The 17804-nt window shown below is 48.1% G+C and overlaps 1 protein-coding gene across 1 annotated transcript in view; it reads left to right on the top strand.

The window, feature by feature from the left end:
* Positions 1 to 4475: 4475 nt before the first annotated feature.
* cntnap2b (contactin associated protein 2b) overlaps positions 4476 to 17804 on the top strand; it is a 197734-nt gene continuing 184405 nt past the window's right edge. Inside the window, exon 1 of the mRNA XM_034182355.1 lies at positions 4476 to 4847. Coding sequence (XP_034038246.1) covers positions 4748 to 4847 — 100 coding nt within the window. The 5' untranslated portion in view covers positions 4476 to 4747. The remainder of the gene's footprint in view (positions 4848 to 17804) is intronic.

The following is a 17804-nucleotide window of genomic DNA, read 5'->3' as shown; positions in this document are numbered from 1 at the left end:
AAAGGAAAAAAATTGATGTATTTTCTGTTTGTTCAGCATGTTCCCCAAACATTTAGGTCAATATAATGAAGTATAAAGTGGAAACTAAATTGTTTCCATCAGTTATGTTGAAATATTCTCTTAGCCACATGTATTCTTCACTTACAGTGCATAGTTTCACATATTTCTGTGAAGTATAAGTAGCTCTCAGCCATTTTTGTTGCATAGCAGTAGCTCTCTGCCATTTTTGTTACATATAAATAGCTCTTGGAGTGAAAAAGATTGGAGACCCCTGGACCAGGGTGTATTCCGCCTAAGGCTCATACTTACTGGGATAGGCTCCAGTATCCAGCCCCCCCTAGCGGGAATAAGCACTAGAAAATTCATGAATGAACGAATTATGTCATTGCTGTAATGGCATTGTCTGTAAAAAAAATCTCTTTAAGTGCTTTATTGGAAGAAAAGAGGTTGAACATGTAAACCGAGGTAAACAAAATATATAACTGTGACTGTCCAGCGTTGGGACCAGGAGGCAGAGCTGTGGTCTTATACACCTCTCTGCAGCTTCTCTCCCCCTGCCATCCCCTCGTTGCCCCATCCCCGTAGAGACGGTGCCTGCTCCCAGACCACCAATAACCAGCAAAAATCTATTTAAGCATAAAAATTCAAAAAGAAAAAATAATATAGCACCTTCAATTGCACCACAGACTAAAACAGTTAAATGTGGTCTATTAAACATTAGGTCTCTCTCTTCTAAGTCCCTGTTGGTAAATGATATAATAATTGATCAACGTATTGATTTATTCTGCCTAACAGAAACCTGGTTACAGCAGGATGAATATGTTAGTTTAAATGAGTCAACACCCCCGAGTCACACTAACTGTCAGAATGCTCGTAGCACGGGCCGAGGCGGAGGATTAGCAGCAATCTTCCATTCCAGCTTATTAATTAATCAAAAACCTAGACAGAGCTTTAATTCATTTGAAAGCTTGTCTCTTAGTCTTGTCCATCCAAATTGGAAGTCCCAAAAACCAGTTTTATTTGTTATTATCTATCGTCCACCTGGTCGTTACTGTGAGTTTCTCTGTGAATTTTCAGACCTTTTGTCTGACTTAGTGCTTAGCTCAGATAAGATAATTATAGTGGGCGATTTTAATATCCACACAGATGCTGACAATGACAGCCTCAACACTGCATTTAATCTATTATTAGACTCTATCGGCTTTGCTCAAAAAGTAAATGAGTCCACCCACCACTTTAATCATATCTTAGATCTTGTTCTGACTTATGGTATGGAAATAGAAGACTTAACAGTATTCCCTGAAAACTCCCTTCTGTCTGATCATTTTTTAATAACATTTACATTTACCCTGATGGACTACCCTGCAGTGGGGAATAAGTTTCATTACACTAGAAGTCTTTCAGAAAGCCCTGTAACTAGGTTTAAGGATATGATTCCTTCGTTATGTTCTCTAATGTCATATACCAACACAGAGCAGAGTAGCTACCTAAACTCTGTAAGGGAGTTAGAGTATCTCGTCAATAGTTTTACATCCTCTTTGAAGACAACTTTGGATGCTGTAGCTCCTCTGAAAAAGAGAGCTTTAAATCAGAAGTGTCTGACTCCGTGGTATAACTCACAAACTCGTAGCTTAAAGCAGATAACCCGTAAGTTGGAGAGGAAATGGCGTCTCACTAATTTAGAAGCTCTTCACTTAGCCTGGAAAAAGAGTTTGTTGCTCTATAAAAAAGCCCTCCGTAAAGCTAGGACATCTTTCTACTCATCACTAATTGAAGAAAATAAGAATAACCTCAGGTTTCTTTTCAGCACTGTAGCTAGGCTGACAAAGAGTCAGAGCTCTATTGAGCTGAGTATTCCATTAACTTTAACTAGTAATGACTTCATGACTTTCTTTGCTAACAAAATTTTGACTATTAGAGAAAAAATTACTCATAACCATCCCAAAGATGTATCGTTATCTTTGGCTGCTTTCAGTGATGCCGGTATTTGGTTAGACTCTTTCTCTCCGGTTGTTCTGTCTGAGTTATTTTCATTGGTTGCTTCGTCCAAACCATCGGCATGTTTATTGGACCCCATTCCTGCCAGGCTGCTCAAGGAAGTCCTACCATTATTTAATGCTTCAATCTTAAATATGATCAATCTATCTTTGTTAGTTGGTTATGTACCACAGGCCTTTAAGGTGGCAGTAATTAAACCATTACTTAAAAAGCCATCACTTGACCCAGCTATCTTAGCTAATTATAGGCCAATTTCCAACCTTCCTTTTCTCTCAAAGATTCTTGAGAGGGTAGTTGTAAAACAGCTAACTGATCACCTGCAGAGGAATGGTCTATTTGAAGAGTTTCAGTCAGGTTTTAGAATTCATCATAGTACAGAAACAGCATTAGTGAAGGTTACAAATGATCTTCTTATGGCCTCGGACAGTGGACTTATCTCTGTGCTTGTTCTGTTGGACCTCAGTGCTGCTTTTGATACTGTTGACCATAAAATTTTATTACAGAGATTAGAGCATGTCATAGGTATTAAAGGCACTGCGCTGCGGTGGTTTGAATCATATTTGTCTAATAGATTACAGTTTGTTCATGTAAATGGGGAATCTTCTTCACAGACTAAAGTTAATTATGGAGTTCCACAAGGTTCTGTGCTAGGACCAATTTTATTCACTTTATACATGCTTCCCTTAGGCAGTATTATTAGACGGTATTGCTTAAATTTTCATTGTTACGCAGATGATACCCATCTTTATCTATCCATGAAGCCAGAGGATACACACCAATTAGCTAAACTGCAGGATTGTCTTACAGACATAAAGACATGGATGACCTCTAATTTCCTGCTTTTAAACTCAGATAAAACTGAAGTTATTGTACTTGGCCCCACAAATCTTAGAAGCATGGTGTCTAACCAGATCGTTACTCTGGATGGCATTTCCCTGATCTCTAGTAATACTGTGAGAAATCTTGGAGTCATTTTTGATCAGGATATGTCATTCAAAGCGCATATTAAACAAATATGTAGGACTGCCTTTTTGCATTTACGCAATATCTCTAAAATCAGAAAGGTCTTGTCTCAGAGTGATGCTGAAAAACTAATTCATGCATTTATTTCCTCTAGGCTGGACTATTGTAATTCATTATTATCAGGTTGTCCTAAAAGTTCCCTAAAAAGCCTTCAGTTGGTTCAGAATGCTGCAGCTAGAGTACTGACGGGGACTAGCAGGAGAGAGCATATCTCACCCGTGTTGGCCTCTCTTCATTGGCTTCCTGTTAATTCTAGAATAGAATTTAAAATTCTTCTTCTTACTTATAAGGTTTTGAATAATCAGGTCCCATCTTATCTTAGGGACCTCGTAGTACCATATTACCCCATTAGAGCGCTTCGCTCTCAGACTGCGGGCTTACTTGTAGTTCCTAGGGTTTGTAAGAGTAGAATGGGAGGCAGAGCCTTCAGCTTTCAGGCTCCTCTCCTGTGGAACCAGCTCCCAATTCAGATCAGGGAGACAGACACCCTCTCTACTTTTAAGATTAGGCTTAAAACTTTCCTTTTTGCTAAAGCTTATAGTCACGGCATGTCTTTTTCCTGGTTTTTTCCCTCAGCCCCAACCAGTCTCAGCAGAAGACTGCCCCTCCCTGAGCCTGGTTCTGCTGGAGGTTTCTTCCTGTTAAAAGGGAGTTTTTCCTTCCCACTGTTGCCAAGTGCTTGCTCATAGGGGGTCGTTTTGACCGTTGGGGTTTTTCATAATTATTGTATGGCCTTGCCTTACAATATGGAGCGCCTTGGGGCAACTGTTTGTTGTGATTTGGCGCTATATAAGAAAAAAGTTGATTGATTGAGTTGATATATGTAGATTTGCGCAACATAAAAGGGCTATTTTTGTGTGTGTGTGTGTGTCTATATATATATATATATATATATATATATATATATATATATATATATATATATATATATATGTATTACTGTAATAAATACAATTTTAAGTTGAGTTGAATAAGAGAAAATCTATTGACCTTGTGGTGTGTGTATATAGCTATTACTTAACCTATCTGAGTAACATTATATTCATATGACAGTACATTATAAGTGTGCAGTATCATAACTATATCCCTGATGTTTACAATGAACCAAACTGCTTGAAAATCGTTGAAAATTGAGCAAGTATGGTTATTTTAATAAAACATGCTCCATTGACATTCCTGTTATCAGTGGGTTAGCGCCCTGTGGCAAGATGGCCGCCATATGATGACGTCGGTCTCCACTGACCAGCAGCACGGCGAGGTATCTACCCTTTACTATATCTATTAATTTCTTGGCCAGCTGTCCGTCAGGGAGGACTAACATGGCGGACAGTGTGCTGGGGTCGTGAGTGATCCAGATATTTGACATCAGCATCCTCCCCCCGCCCCCCCGCTCAGTGGTAGAGGCCCGTGTGTTGTTGAGGGCGGCGGACTGTACCAAGTGAACAGACCGCGGGGGTGTTGATGTGATGATGGTTCAGCCGGTGGATAGCTCGTGTTCAACCGTCTGACCATGCACCTGGTGCCGCAGGCCCGCAGAGCAACCGCATTCTCTTCGCAGGCTCGTTCCAGAGGTTGCGGGTTAAACGCTGACACTGTGCCGTTCGGCAGGTTAGTTAGGGAGGAGGACGCCGCGTGCAGGGGAGAGGACAGCTGGTGCTTTTCCCTCCGGTGCTGATCAACACACAGAGACCCGCCTGCTTCCTCTATTGTTCTGTTTGTCTTCGTCATGTTGGCAGTCCGGGTGAAGATGCGGATCGTGACGTCCGTGTGGATGCTCTCAGCCGCCTTCAGCTTCAGCATCTCTGCTGCCGCAGCCTCTGCGACCAGTAAGTAGGCCAGCAAAAACAGCCTTCAAGTCAGTCTGCTGCTCAGCAGTCACCGGTCAGTCTGTCAGAGAGCCAGTGTTCAAAACCCAGTGTTAGTGAGCCACTGCACTGTTATCAATCAATCAATTCAATCAATCAATTTTTTTATATAGCGCCAAATCACAACAAACAGTTGCCCCAAGGCGCTTTATATTGTAAGGCAAGGCCATACAATAATTATGTAAAACCCCAACGGTCAAAACGACCCCCTGTGAGCAAGCACTTGGCTACAGTGGGAAGGAAAAACTGTTACTAACACTGTTATAAACTCAGTGTTAGTGAGCCACTACATTGTTATAAACCCAGTGTTAGTGAGCCACTACACTGTTGTAAAGCCAGTGTTAGTGAGCCACTGCACTGTTAAAAACCCAGTGTTAGTGAGCCACTACACTGTTAAAAACCCAGTGTTAGTGAGCCACTACATTGTTATAAACCCAGTGTTAGTGAGCCAGTGCACTGTTAAAAACCCAGTGTTAGTGAGCCACTACACTGTTGTAAACCCAGTGTTAGTGAGCCACTGCACTGTTAAAAACCTAGTGTTAGTGAGCCACTGTTAAAAACCCAGTGTTAGTGAGCCACTACACTGTTAAAAATCCAGTATTAGTGAGCCACTGTTAAAAATCCAGTGTTAGTGAGCCACTGCACTGTTAAAAACCCAGTGTTAGTGAGCCACTACACTGTTATAAACCCAGTGTTAGTGAGCCACTACACTGTTATAAACCCAGTGTTAGTGAGCCACTGCACTGTTAAAAACCCAGTGTTAGTGAGCCACTGCACTGTTATAAACCCAGTGTTAGTGAGCCACTACACTGTTATAAACCCAGTGTTAGTGAGCCACTGCACTGTTAAAAACCCAGTGTTAGTGAGCCACTGTTATAAACCCAGTGTTAGTGAGCCACTGCACTGTTAAAAACCCAGTGTTAGTGAGCCACTGTTATAAACCCAGTGTTAGTGAGCCACTGCACTGTTAAAAACCCAGTGTTAGTGAGCCACTGTTATAAACCCAGTGTCAGTGAGCCGCTGCACTGTTAAAAATCCAGTGTTAGTGAGCCACTGCACTGTTAAAAATCCAGTGTTAGTGAGCCACTGCACTGTTAAAAATCCAGTGTTAGTGAGCCACTACACTGTTATAAATCCAGTGTTAGTGAGCTACTGTTATAATCCCAGTGTTAGTGAGCCACTGGTAACAGTGCTGTGTTAGTGAGCCACTGCACTGTTATAAACCCAGTATTAGTGAGCTACTGCACACAGGTAAGGTCTAACCTTACCAACCCCCAGAGCAACAGTGGTAAGGAAAAACTCCCTCTGAGGAAGAAACCTCAAGCAGACCAGACTCAAAGGGGTGACCCTCTGCTTGGGCCGTTCTACAAACATAAATTGCAGAACAATTCACAGAACAATTCACGGACGAATGTACAAGAAATGCTATTGTGCACAGGACAGGAGGATCGTCAACACGATTACAACTCCCATCTCTGGATGGAGCTGCACCTTAAACAGAGAGAAAAAACAGAATCAGGCATCATAAATACAAAAAAAAAAATACTGTATAATTTGCCAGCATTAAACAACAAGAAAAACAGAAGAAATACTAAGGTGATCACCAGCCACTAGCCCTGAGCTTCACTAAAAGACTCAGAATTTAGGTAAAGTTGAGGCCGCGGCCCGCTCCAATTACTAATAAATTAATTAAAAGAGTTAAAAGCATAAAACAAAACTGTACCAGTATGCTAGCCATATGAAAGGGAAAATAAGTCTTAATTCTGGACTTGAAAGTCTCCACAGAATCTGACTGTTTTATTGACGCAGGGAGATCATTCACCAGAACAGGAGCATGATAACAGAAAGTTCTGTGACCCGCAGTGCTTAAAAATCCAGTGTTAGTGAGCCACTACACTGTTATAAACCTAGTATTAGTGAGCTACTGCACTGTTATAAATCCAGTGTTAGGGAGCCACTACACAGTTATAAACCTAGTGTTAGTGAGCCACTACACTGTTATGAACCCAGTGTTAGTGAGCCACTGGTATAAACCCAGTGTTAATGAGCCACTGGTATAAACCCAGTGTTAGTGAGCCACTATACTTTTATAAACCCAGTGTTAGTGAGCCACTGGTATAAACCCAGTGTTAGTGAGCCACTACACTGTTATGAACCCAGTCTTAGTAAGACACTATACTGTCGTAAACCTAGTGTTCGAGAGCCACTGCTATAAACCCAGTGTTACTGAGCCACTGTTATAAACCCAGAGGTAGTGAGCCACTGTTATACACCCAGTGTTAGTGAGCCACTACACTGTTAGAAACCCAGTGTTAGTGAGATCAGTGGCTCTCTAACAGTGTAGTGACTCTAACAGTAGCACTATAACAGATCAGTGACTTTCTAACAGTGTAGTGACTCTATTGCTAGCGCTATAACAGGTCAGTGGCTCTCTAACAGTGTAGTGACTCTAACACTGACTGTAACAATTCAGTGGCTCTCTAACAGTATAGTGACTCTAACACTGGCACTATAACAGGTCAGTGGCTCTCTAACATGTGTAGTGACTCTAACACTAGCACTATAACAGATCAGTGACTTTCTAACAGTGTAGTGACTCTATCGCTAGCTCTGTAACAGGTCAGTGGCTCTCTAACAGGGTAGTGACTCTAACACTGACTATAACAGTTCAGTGGCTCTCTAACGTGTAGTGACTCTAACACTGGCACTATAACAGATCAGTGACTTTCTAACAGTGTAGTGACTCTATCGCTAGCTCTATAACAGGTCAGTGGCTCTCTAACAGTGTAGTGACTCTAACACTGACTGTAACAATTCAGTGGCTCTCTAACAGTGTAGTGACTCTAACACTGGCACTATAACAGGTCAGTGGCTCTCTAACCGTGTAGTGACTATAACAGTTCAGTGGGTCTCTAACAGTGTAGTGACTCTAACACTAGCTCTGTAACAGGTCAGTGGCTGTCTAACTTCGCCATCTTGAATGTTAAATATTCATTCCATTGAACAAATGTAAAAATATTATTATTTGTTTTATATAATAGCTAAAATAGATGTTTGTCATATTTTATTATTTATAAACAACAGAAAAGGGACTTACATTTTGGTGTTCCACTGCTGCTGAAGTCCAAATTGTGACATGTAGTCTGGTGATGCAGTGCACTGACTTCAGACTTCCATAAAAAAGAGACTTCTTGTAGTTCCTCAGTCCAGCCAAAAATCACGTCAGCTTTTCAGCTTTTCATCTGAACAGCTCTTCATGCATCCAGACGGCTTACAGAGGAGTGGATTTTGTGTGTGTGTGTGTATGTGTGTTACAAGAATTAGCACCGTCAGTTAGCTAAATCAAATCACTTGTGCATGCATGTACTACAAAAAAAAGACTGTGTACATCATCAGTGCAGCGAAAAAAAAGTCATTCAGGCTCAAGTTGAAGATATGCTGGAAAATCCCACACAGCCGGAAAACACATCCCTTCAGTACTCTGGGGCTGAGGCCATCAGGACCCACAGCCTTTCCTGGACACAGGCGACTAAATTCTCTTCTCATCCTCTGCAGTTATGGTGATAGGAGGCGTTGAGGAGGATGAGGGAGCAGTGGAGGGAGGGAAGTGGGCAAAGGTTGGTGGGAGGAGAGGGTGGGGAGGGGGGGTGAAAGAGTCCATGTTGTCAAACCTGTTGAAGAACAGGTTTAACTCGTTGGCCTCATGAAGGTCTCCTTCCATCATCTGGTCCACCTTCTTAAGGCCTTTCACACCGGGGCTGCTCCTGGTTGCTCCCAGTTGCGCCGTGTATCATTATGACGACGCTGCGTGGAAGCAACTCGATGCCGAGACGATGCAGCTCGGCGCCACAACAGCGCAAGGGCGCAAAGGAGGAAGCAAGTCGGGCGCCGAAAAATTAAACATGTTTAATTTTTTTGGCGTCCTCTGCTCGACGCAGAAAGGATGTGGTTCCAGCGCAAGCGGGGGCAAAGAGGCGTTACTCGGGGCAAAGAGGCGTTACCCGACGTGACTCGAAGCCAATTTATGATTCCTGCTGTGTTCCATTGTTCCCGCAGTATCAATCACACAGGATTGTTGTTATACTGTGTACTTAATGCAGTAAAAACTACATGCTGAAGAAAAAAAATGCAGAATGATTGCCAGAAATATCCAGTAAAACTCTGGACATCTCTAGTCCACTCATGGACGTTCGTTCACACGCGCACATGTGAACAATTAAAAGAAAAAAAGTGTGGCTCCAGGCATTAGTTCCTTGTTCTCTGCTCAAACTCTCACATCACAGTTAAAAAAGGGACAAAAAAGGACATAAGTCCTGAGAGAGGAGGACATGTTAACATCAAATAGAAGTCCAGACATCTCCACATTCGCTTGAAGGTTTGTTCGCGCGCGCATCTCGCGGTCAAAGGAGAAAAGAAGAAAAAAAATTGTCTGCAGGCAGTTAGTTCCTTTCTCTCCTCAAACTCTCTTATCACAGTTAAAAAAGGACATAAGTCCAGGACATGTCAACATCAACTAGAACTCCAGACATCTCCAAATTTGCTTTAAAGGACGCACATCGCACGGTCAAGTGAGGAAAGAACAGTGTGTGTACTGTGCTCAGAAAACAGACTGGATGAGAGGCAGAAAATGACGCTATTTAAAATTTAGATCTCGTCTCTGCTGTTTGCGGACGATGTGGTTCTGTTGGCTTCGTCAAACCAGGACCTTCAGTGTGCACTGGGGCGGTTTGCAGCCGAGTGTGAAGCGTCCGAGATGAAAATCAGCACCTCCAAATCCGAGGCCATGGTTCTCGATCGGAAAAGGTGCTTTGCCCTCTTCAGGTCGGTGGAGTGTCCTTGCCTCAAGTGGAGGAGTTTAAGTATCTCGGGGTCTTGTTCACGAGTGAGGGACGGATGGAGCGTGAGATCGATAGATGGATCGGTGCAGCATCTGCAGTGATACGGTCGCTGTATCGGACCGTCGTGGTGAAGAGAGAGCTGAGTAGGGGGGCAAAGCTCTCGATTTACCGATCGATCTACGTTCTGATCCTCACCTATGGTCATGAGATTTGGCTCATGACCGAAAGAATGAGATCGCGAGTACAAGCGGCCGAGATGAGTTTCCTCCGCAGGGTGGCTGGGCGCTCCCTTAGAGATAGGGTGAGGAGCTCGGTCACTTGGGAGGAGCTCGGAGTCGAGCCGCTGCTCCTTCACGTTGAAAGGAGTCAGTTGAGGTGGCTCGGGCATCTTTTCCGGATGCCCCCTGGACGCCTCGCTGGAGAGGTGTTCCGGGCACGTCCCACTGGGAGGAGGCCCCGGGGAAGACCCAGGACACGCTGGAGGGACTACATCTCTCGGCTGGCTTGGGAATGCCTTGGGGTTCCCCCGGAGGAGCTGGAGGAGGTGTGTGTGGATCGGGAGGTCTGGGCGGCTTTGCTTGAGCTGCTGCCCCTGCGACCCGACTCTGGATAAAGCGGAAGAAAATGGATGGATGGATGGGAGCAACTGGCAGCACCTGGCAGCAAAACTCGCAGCGCCATGAGACGTCATCAGGCGCAAGCGACACAGTAATTAACCGGCAATTAACTCCAAACAGCGCGGTTTTTCGGCGTCGTCATGGTGCAATAGGGAGCAACTGGGAGCACCCCCGGTGTGAAAGGGGCTTTACCATGACCAGTGATGGTTCTCATCCTCTTCCACACTTTCCTCAAGTTGTTCTGCTGGAGCTTGTTCTTCAGCTTCCTCCTGTAACTGTCCTTCCCCTCTGCAATCTTCTCCATCAGTTCAAGCTGCACCCTCTTCAGCTCCTCTATGTCTCCAATCCTGAATGCAGCCTTCTTTCTGTTCAGTGTCGCCTTGATGTCCTTGGCCACCCATGGTTTGTTTTGGTAAAAACACAAAGGTGCTTTGCCCTCTTCAGGTCGGTGGAGTGTCCTTGCCTCAAGTGGAGGAGTTTAAGTATCTCGGGGTCTTGTTCACGAGTGAGGGACGGATGGAGCGTGAGATCGATAGACGGATCGATGTAGCATCTGCAGTGATGCGGTCACTGTATTGGACCATCGTGGTGAAGAGAGAGCTGAGTAGGGGGGCAAAGCTCTCAATTTACCGATCAATCTACTTCACCTATGGTCATGAGATTTGGCTCATGACCGAAAGAACGAGATCGCGAGTACAAGCGGCCGAGATGAGTTTCCTCCGCAGGGTGGCTGGGCACTCCCTTAGAGATAGGGTGAGGAGCTCAGTCACTCGGGAGGAGCTCGGAGTCGAGCTGCTGCTCCTCCACATTGAAAGGAGTCAGTTGAGGTGGCTCGGGCATCTCTTCCGGATGCCCCCTGGACGCCTCGCTGGAGAGGTGTTCCGAGCACGTCCCATTGGGAGGAGGCCCCGGGGAAGACCCAGGACACGCTGGAGGGACTACATCTCTCGGCTGGCTTGGGAACGCCTTGGGGTTGGTTCCCCTGGAGGAGCTGGGGGAGGTGTGTGTGGATCGGGAGGTCTGAGCGGCTTTGCTTGAGCTGCTGCCCCCACGACCCGACCCTGGATAAAGCGGAAGAAAATGGATGGATGGATCAATAACACTAACAACACTGTTAAACCAACAAGAACCATATTAACATTTAATACCTCAAAACCCCAAACTCCGATGGTGCATTGCAGCACAATGTTCATTGTTTACTGGTTAGCTAAAATTGCTAATTTCTCCAAAAATATTAGTCCTATCAACTTTCTGTTTTCGCAACGTTGATCCTTGAGACCCAAAATACATAAGCATGCCAACAAGTAGAGAAGCTTGAATCTTCGACTAGACTGGGTTGCTTCACGCAAGGACATTTCGCTTCTAATCGCAGAAGCTTCCTCAGCTACATTTCTTGCTCTGGTAGTCTGACTTCTGTCTTGACTCTTAAAGTTCTTGACAAGAGTCAAGACAGAAGTCAGACTAAATTTCTTGCTCCGGTAGTCTGACTTCTGTAATAATACTTTTCTGTTGTTGATAATAACGGGGGTCCAGCGCTGAGCTTGGCCCAGGGTCGCCGCTGCTTAAGGAGCTTTAAGGATGAGCTGTCACGTCTATGAGGAAGCCTGAAGGTGTGAAAATAAATCTGAATACAGAATCATCCTTTTTCCCCAAATTTTGTTGTTTGTGGTCTTCCCATTTTTGCTGGGAAACTGCCAGAAAACAGATTTTTTTTTTCCATCTCAACCAGGATTTTCTTCATGTTGGCTTAAAGCCCACAGACTGAATTTCTCAGCTATGATCTGTGATAAGTTAATGAACCCTCAGCATGTCGTTAAATTTAATGTTCTGTCTGACGAGTGTGTTACACACAAACACAAATGAAGCCCCAATGAGCACAGTGAGGCAGAGTTTGTGTGTTTCACTGAGTCCACTGTGGGATCAGAGACCAGCAGTCACGCTTCTGAACGCTTCCATCATGTCTTATCTGATTATCTCACTATTGTCCTTTTAAAGTGATTAACAGCCGGGCTGACATAAAGAACGCTCATTAACATGCCAAACACCTGTCTCTAGCACACACACACACACAAACACACACACATACAGAGTGTGATGTGGAAAGGTTTGTGCACCCTTGAACTTTTAGATGGTTGAATTTTTTATGACAAAAAAAAATCAAAAATTTAAAATGTCTAAAATGATGTTCTTTAAACTCACAGTGAAAAGTAATCTGTACATCAAGAACAAGAGCAGTCAGAGATTTCTGACATCCGCCAATCTGGATCCGGATCTCCTCCAAAATTTAATGGAGTCTTCCATACTCTAATGTCTATCTGTGGTACAAAAGTGGTGAGAATCTGTGAAGTAGTTTTGAAGTAATCCTTCAAAGTGTTGGGAAGGTGTCGTAACACGGACCCACAACAGGGGGCGCTAATGAACGGACAATGGATAAGGGAAGGAGTAACAATTTAATGTTGCACAAGAACACAACGTAAAATAAACAAAGGTACTGCCAATCACACACAAGAGGATTGCGGGCAGGCTCGAAGATAGGAGACCTCAGATGAACGAAGAGCCGGGACCCACACCGCTTCTACCACCAACGGCCTGAAGAACACTGAAGCCGCCAAGCCCCGAGTCCCCAGGTGGTCTCTGTCCTCCGTTGTCGGCCCTGGTACTGCTGGCAGAAAAAACAGAAGGTAGTGAGTGTGAATCCTCACACCCAGCAACCTTGATTATTGATTCTTGTGGAGGGAGAGCCTCCACCTCCAATCATACACACGTGCAGCTCCGAAAATCCAGTCAAGGAAATACCACCAGGAAAAAACAGCTGCAAAACAGATCAGATTATTATTTGACGTATAAGTCAGCAGAGAGATTACCTTGTATCGTAGGAGATTTCTCGGCGAGGAGGTGGAGTCGCCACCCGGCCTTTATGGTGATGGTGATGATGAGATGATGAGTGACAGCTGGTGTTGAGGATGATTGACGGCTGTCACTCCCAGTGGTTCTGGCGCCCTCTTGTGCTTGAAGCCCGCACTCCAAGCAGGGCGCCATCCGGTGGTGGTGAGCCAGCAGTACCTCCTCTTCAGCGGCCCACACAACAGGACCCCCCCCTCAACGGGCGCCTCCTGGCGCCCGACCAGGCTTGTCTGGGTGTCGGTGGTAGAAATCGACCAAAAGGGCCGGGTCCAGGATGAAGCTCCTCTTCACCCAGGAGCGTTCCTCGGGTCCGTAACCCTCCCAGTCCACCAAGTACTGAAAGCCCCGACCCATCCGACGGACGTCCAGGAGCCGACGAACGGTCCATGCCGGCTCCCCGTCGATGATCCGGGCAGGAGGTGGGTCGGGTCCGGGGGAGCAGAGCGGTGAGGTGTGGTATGGCTTGAGTTTGGAAACATGAAAAACCGGATGGATCCGCAGTGAAGCCGGGAGAGTTAGCTTCACTGCGGCCGGACTGAGGATCTTGGCGATGGGGAACGGCCCGATGAAGCGGTCCTTGAGTTTGTGGGAGGTCACCTGGAGCGGGATATCTTTGGTGGATAGCCACACCTCCTGCCCTGGTTGGTATGTAGGGGCCGGGGAACGCCGGCGGTCTGCATGGGCCTTGGCCCTCGTCCGGGCCTGCAACAGGGCAGAGCGGGCGGCCCGCCACACCCGGCGGCACCTCCGCAGGTGGGCCTGGACCGAGGGTACCCCGACCTCTCCCTCCACAAGTGGGAACAACGGGGGCTGGTAGCCCAGACACGCTTCAAAGGGGGAGAGGCCGGTGGCAGAGGATACTTGGCTGTTGTGAGCGTACTCGATCCAGGCCAGATGGTTACTCCAGGCCGCCGGGTGAGCGGAGGTGACACAACGAAGAGCCTGTTCAAGTTCCTGGTTCGCCCGCTCTGCCTGGCCGTTCGTCTGTGGGTGGTACCCGGACGAGAGACGCACGGTGGCCCCCAGTTCCTTACAAAAACTCCTCCAGACCTGCGAGGAAAACTGGGGACCACGATCCGAGACGATGTCCGACGGTATCCCATGCAGACGCACGACGTGGTGAACCAGGAGGTCTGCCGTCTCCTGGGCCGTTGGGAGCTTCGGGAGGGCCACGAAGTGGGCCGCCTTGGAGAACCGGTCCACTATCGTCAGTATGGCGGTGTTGCCCTGGGACGGCGGGAGGCCCGTGACGAAGTCCAGACCGATGTGGGACCAGGGGCGATGAGGCACAGGCAGGGGTTGGAGGAGACCCCTGGTCTTGCGATGGTCCGCCTTGCCCCTGGCACAGGTGGTGCAGGCCTGGACGTAGTCCCGGACGTCGGCTTCCAGTGACGCCCACCAGAAGCGCTGCTGGACTACTGCCACGGTCCTACGCACTCCAGGATGACAGGAGAGCTTGGATCCGTGGCAGAAGTCCAAGACGGCAGCCCTAGCCTCTGGTGGAACGTAGAGTCTATTCTTCGGACCGTTTCCCGGGTCCGGGTTCTTAGTCTGGGCCTCCCGGACGATCTCCTCCACGTCCCAGGTGAGGGTAGCCACGACAGTGGACTCGGGAAGGATGGTGTCGATGGGGTCCGACAACCCGACCTTGGCTTCCTCTTCGTGCACCCGGGACAATGCATCAGATCATTGATTTTTGGTCCCGGGGCGGTAGGTGATCCGGAAGTCAAAGCGTGCGAAGAACAGGGACCAGCGGGCTTGCCTGGGGTTCAGCCGCTTGGCGGTCCGGATGTACTCCAGGTTCCGGTGGTCCGTAAAAACCGTGAAAGGCCCCGTAGCCCCCTCCAACAGGTGTCTCCACTCTTCTAGAGCCTCCTTCACCGCGAGGAGTTCTCGATTGCCCACGTCATAGTTCCGTTCAGCGGGGGTCAACCTGCGGGAAAAGTAGGCACAAGGATGGAGAACCTTATCGGACTCCCCGCTCTGGGACAGCACGGCTCCTATTCCTGAGTCTGAGGCGTCCACCTCTACTACAAACTGGCGAGTAGGATCAGGCTGCACCAGAACTGGAGCAGATGAAAACCGGCGTTTCAACTCCCTAAACGCGGCCTCGCACCGGTCCGACCAGGTGAAGGGGACTTTGGTGGAGGTCAGGGCGGTCAGGGGGCTAACGACCTGACTGTAACCCTTAATGAACCTCCTGTAGAAGTTTGCGAAGCCGAGGAACTGTTGCAGCTTCCTACGGCTCGTTGGTTGGGGCCAATCCCTCACCGCCGCAACCTTGGCCGGATCCGGGGCGACGGAGTTGGAGGAGATGATAAACCCCAAGAAGGACAGAGACGTGCGGTGAAACTCACACTTCTCGCCCTTCACAAACAGCCGGTTTTCTAACAACCGCTGTAGGACCTGACGTACATGCCGGACATGGGTCTCAGGATCCGGGGAAAAGATGAGTATATCATCCAGATACACGAAGACAAACCGGTGCAGGAAGTCCCGCAGGACGTCATTAACCAAGGCTTGGAACGTCGCGGGGGCGTTAGTGAGACCGAACGGCATGACCAGGTACTCAAAATGACCCAACGGGGTGTTAAATGCCGTCTTCCATTCATCTCCCTTCCGGATCCGAACTAGATGGTACGCATTCCTAAGATCGAGTTTGGTGAATATTTTGGCTCCATGCAGGGGTGTGAACACCGAATCCAAGAGGGGCAATGGGTATCGATTGCGAACCGTGATCTCGTTCAATCCCCTGTAATCGATGCATGGACGAAGTCCGCCGTCTTTCTTGCCCACAAAAAAGAAACCAGCACCCATCGGGGAGGTGGAGTTCCGGATCAACCCGGCGGCCAAGGAGTCCCGGATGTAGGTTTCCATTGATTCGCGTTCCGGACGTGAGAGATTGTACAGCCTACTGGACGGGAACTCACTGCCCGGAACCAAATCGATGGCACAATCGTACGGTCGGTGTGGTGGAAGGGCGAGCGCCAGATCTTTGCTGAAGACGTCAGCCAGATCATGGTACTCCCCTGGCACCGCCGTCAGATTGGGAGGGGTTTTAACCTCCTCCTTAGCCGTCATTCCGGGGGGAACCGAGGATCCTAAACACTCCCGGTGGCAGGTTTCGCTCCACTGCACCACGACCCCAGACGGCCAATCGATCCGGGGATTGTGCTTCACCATCCAAGGAAAACCCAAAATCACTCGGGAGGTAGAAGATGTCACGTAAAACACTATCTCCTCCCGGTGATTCCCAGACACAACCAAGGTCACAGGCTGGGTCCGGTGTGTGATTAGCGGGAGTAGAGTGCCATCTAGTGCCCGTACCTTCAAGGGCGAAGGCAGAGCCACTAGGGGGAGCCCCACTTCCTTTGCCCATCTGCTGTCCAACAGATTCCCTTCGGACCCCGTGTCCACCAGTGCTGGGGCGTGAAGGGTTAAATCCCCACTCAGGATTACCACTGGGATTCGTGCTGATTTGCGGGAACTTCCCGTGCACATGTTATGGCCCACCCTTAGCCCAGTGTCTAAGGACGGGCGTTGGTGTTTGACCGTTTGGGGCAGTCTTTTAACAGGTGCTCACATGAGCCACAGTAAAAACATTCCCCGCGGGCCAGTCTCCTTTGTTTAATATCTGATCTCACTTTAGCCCTGCTCGTGTCCATAGCTTCGTCAGCAGGGGGAGCTGTAGCCACACGGAGCCCACCGGCAATGGAGCGTGAGGACGACGTCACCCCGTCAGACCCGGAAGAGAGAGGGACGGCTTGTGCCCGGCCACGCCCCCCGGCCTGCTCCCGACGGTGTTCATTCAAACGGTTGTCTAAGCGTATAACCAGAGTGACAAGCCCGTCGAAAGTCTGCGGTTCGTCCTTAGCCAGTAAATGCTCCTTCAGTACTGGAGACAGTCCGCTTATGAAGGCGGCGCGGAGCGCGACGTCATTCCAACCCGACCTCGCAGCCGCGATGCGGAAGTCGACAGCGTAATCGGCCGCGCTCCGACGCCCCTGTCTCAGTGACAGCAGCACGGTCGAGGCGGTCTCGCCTCTGTTGGGATGATCAAACACCTGTTTGAATTCCCGTATAAACCCAGCGTATGACGTCAGAAGCCATGACTGCTGTTCCCAGAGCGCTGTAGCCCAAGCGCGTGCCTCACCTCGAAGCAGATTAATTACATAAGCCACCCGGGTGGCGTCTGCCGCGTACATGACTGGACGCTGTGCAAAAACGAGCGAACACTGCATCAAGAAGTCTGCGCACGTCTCCACACAGCCTCCGTACGGTTCAGGAGGACTTATGTAAGCTTCAGGGGACGGTGGGGGGGGTAGTTGAACGGCCAGTGGAACATCTACATTAGGCCCCGGACCAGCAGGAGGAGACACTGCAGCGACGCTTGACTCGCGTGCTTCCACTCTGGCGGTGAGAGCCTCCATCCTCTGATTGAGGCTTGCATTTTGCTCAGTTACCAGCTGTAACTGAGCAGTGAAAGCGGTAAGGATTTGCTGCAGATCACTTACCACGCCTCCTGCTGACGCCTGCGCTCCCTGTTCTCCCATTGGCTG

The sequence above is a fragment of the Thalassophryne amazonica genome, chromosome 12, assembly GCF_902500255.1.
Source record: "Thalassophryne amazonica chromosome 12, fThaAma1.1, whole genome shotgun sequence".
Taxonomy (NCBI): domain Eukaryota; kingdom Metazoa; phylum Chordata; class Actinopteri; order Batrachoidiformes; family Batrachoididae; genus Thalassophryne; species Thalassophryne amazonica.
This window is presented reverse-complemented; position numbering and strand designations above follow the sequence as displayed.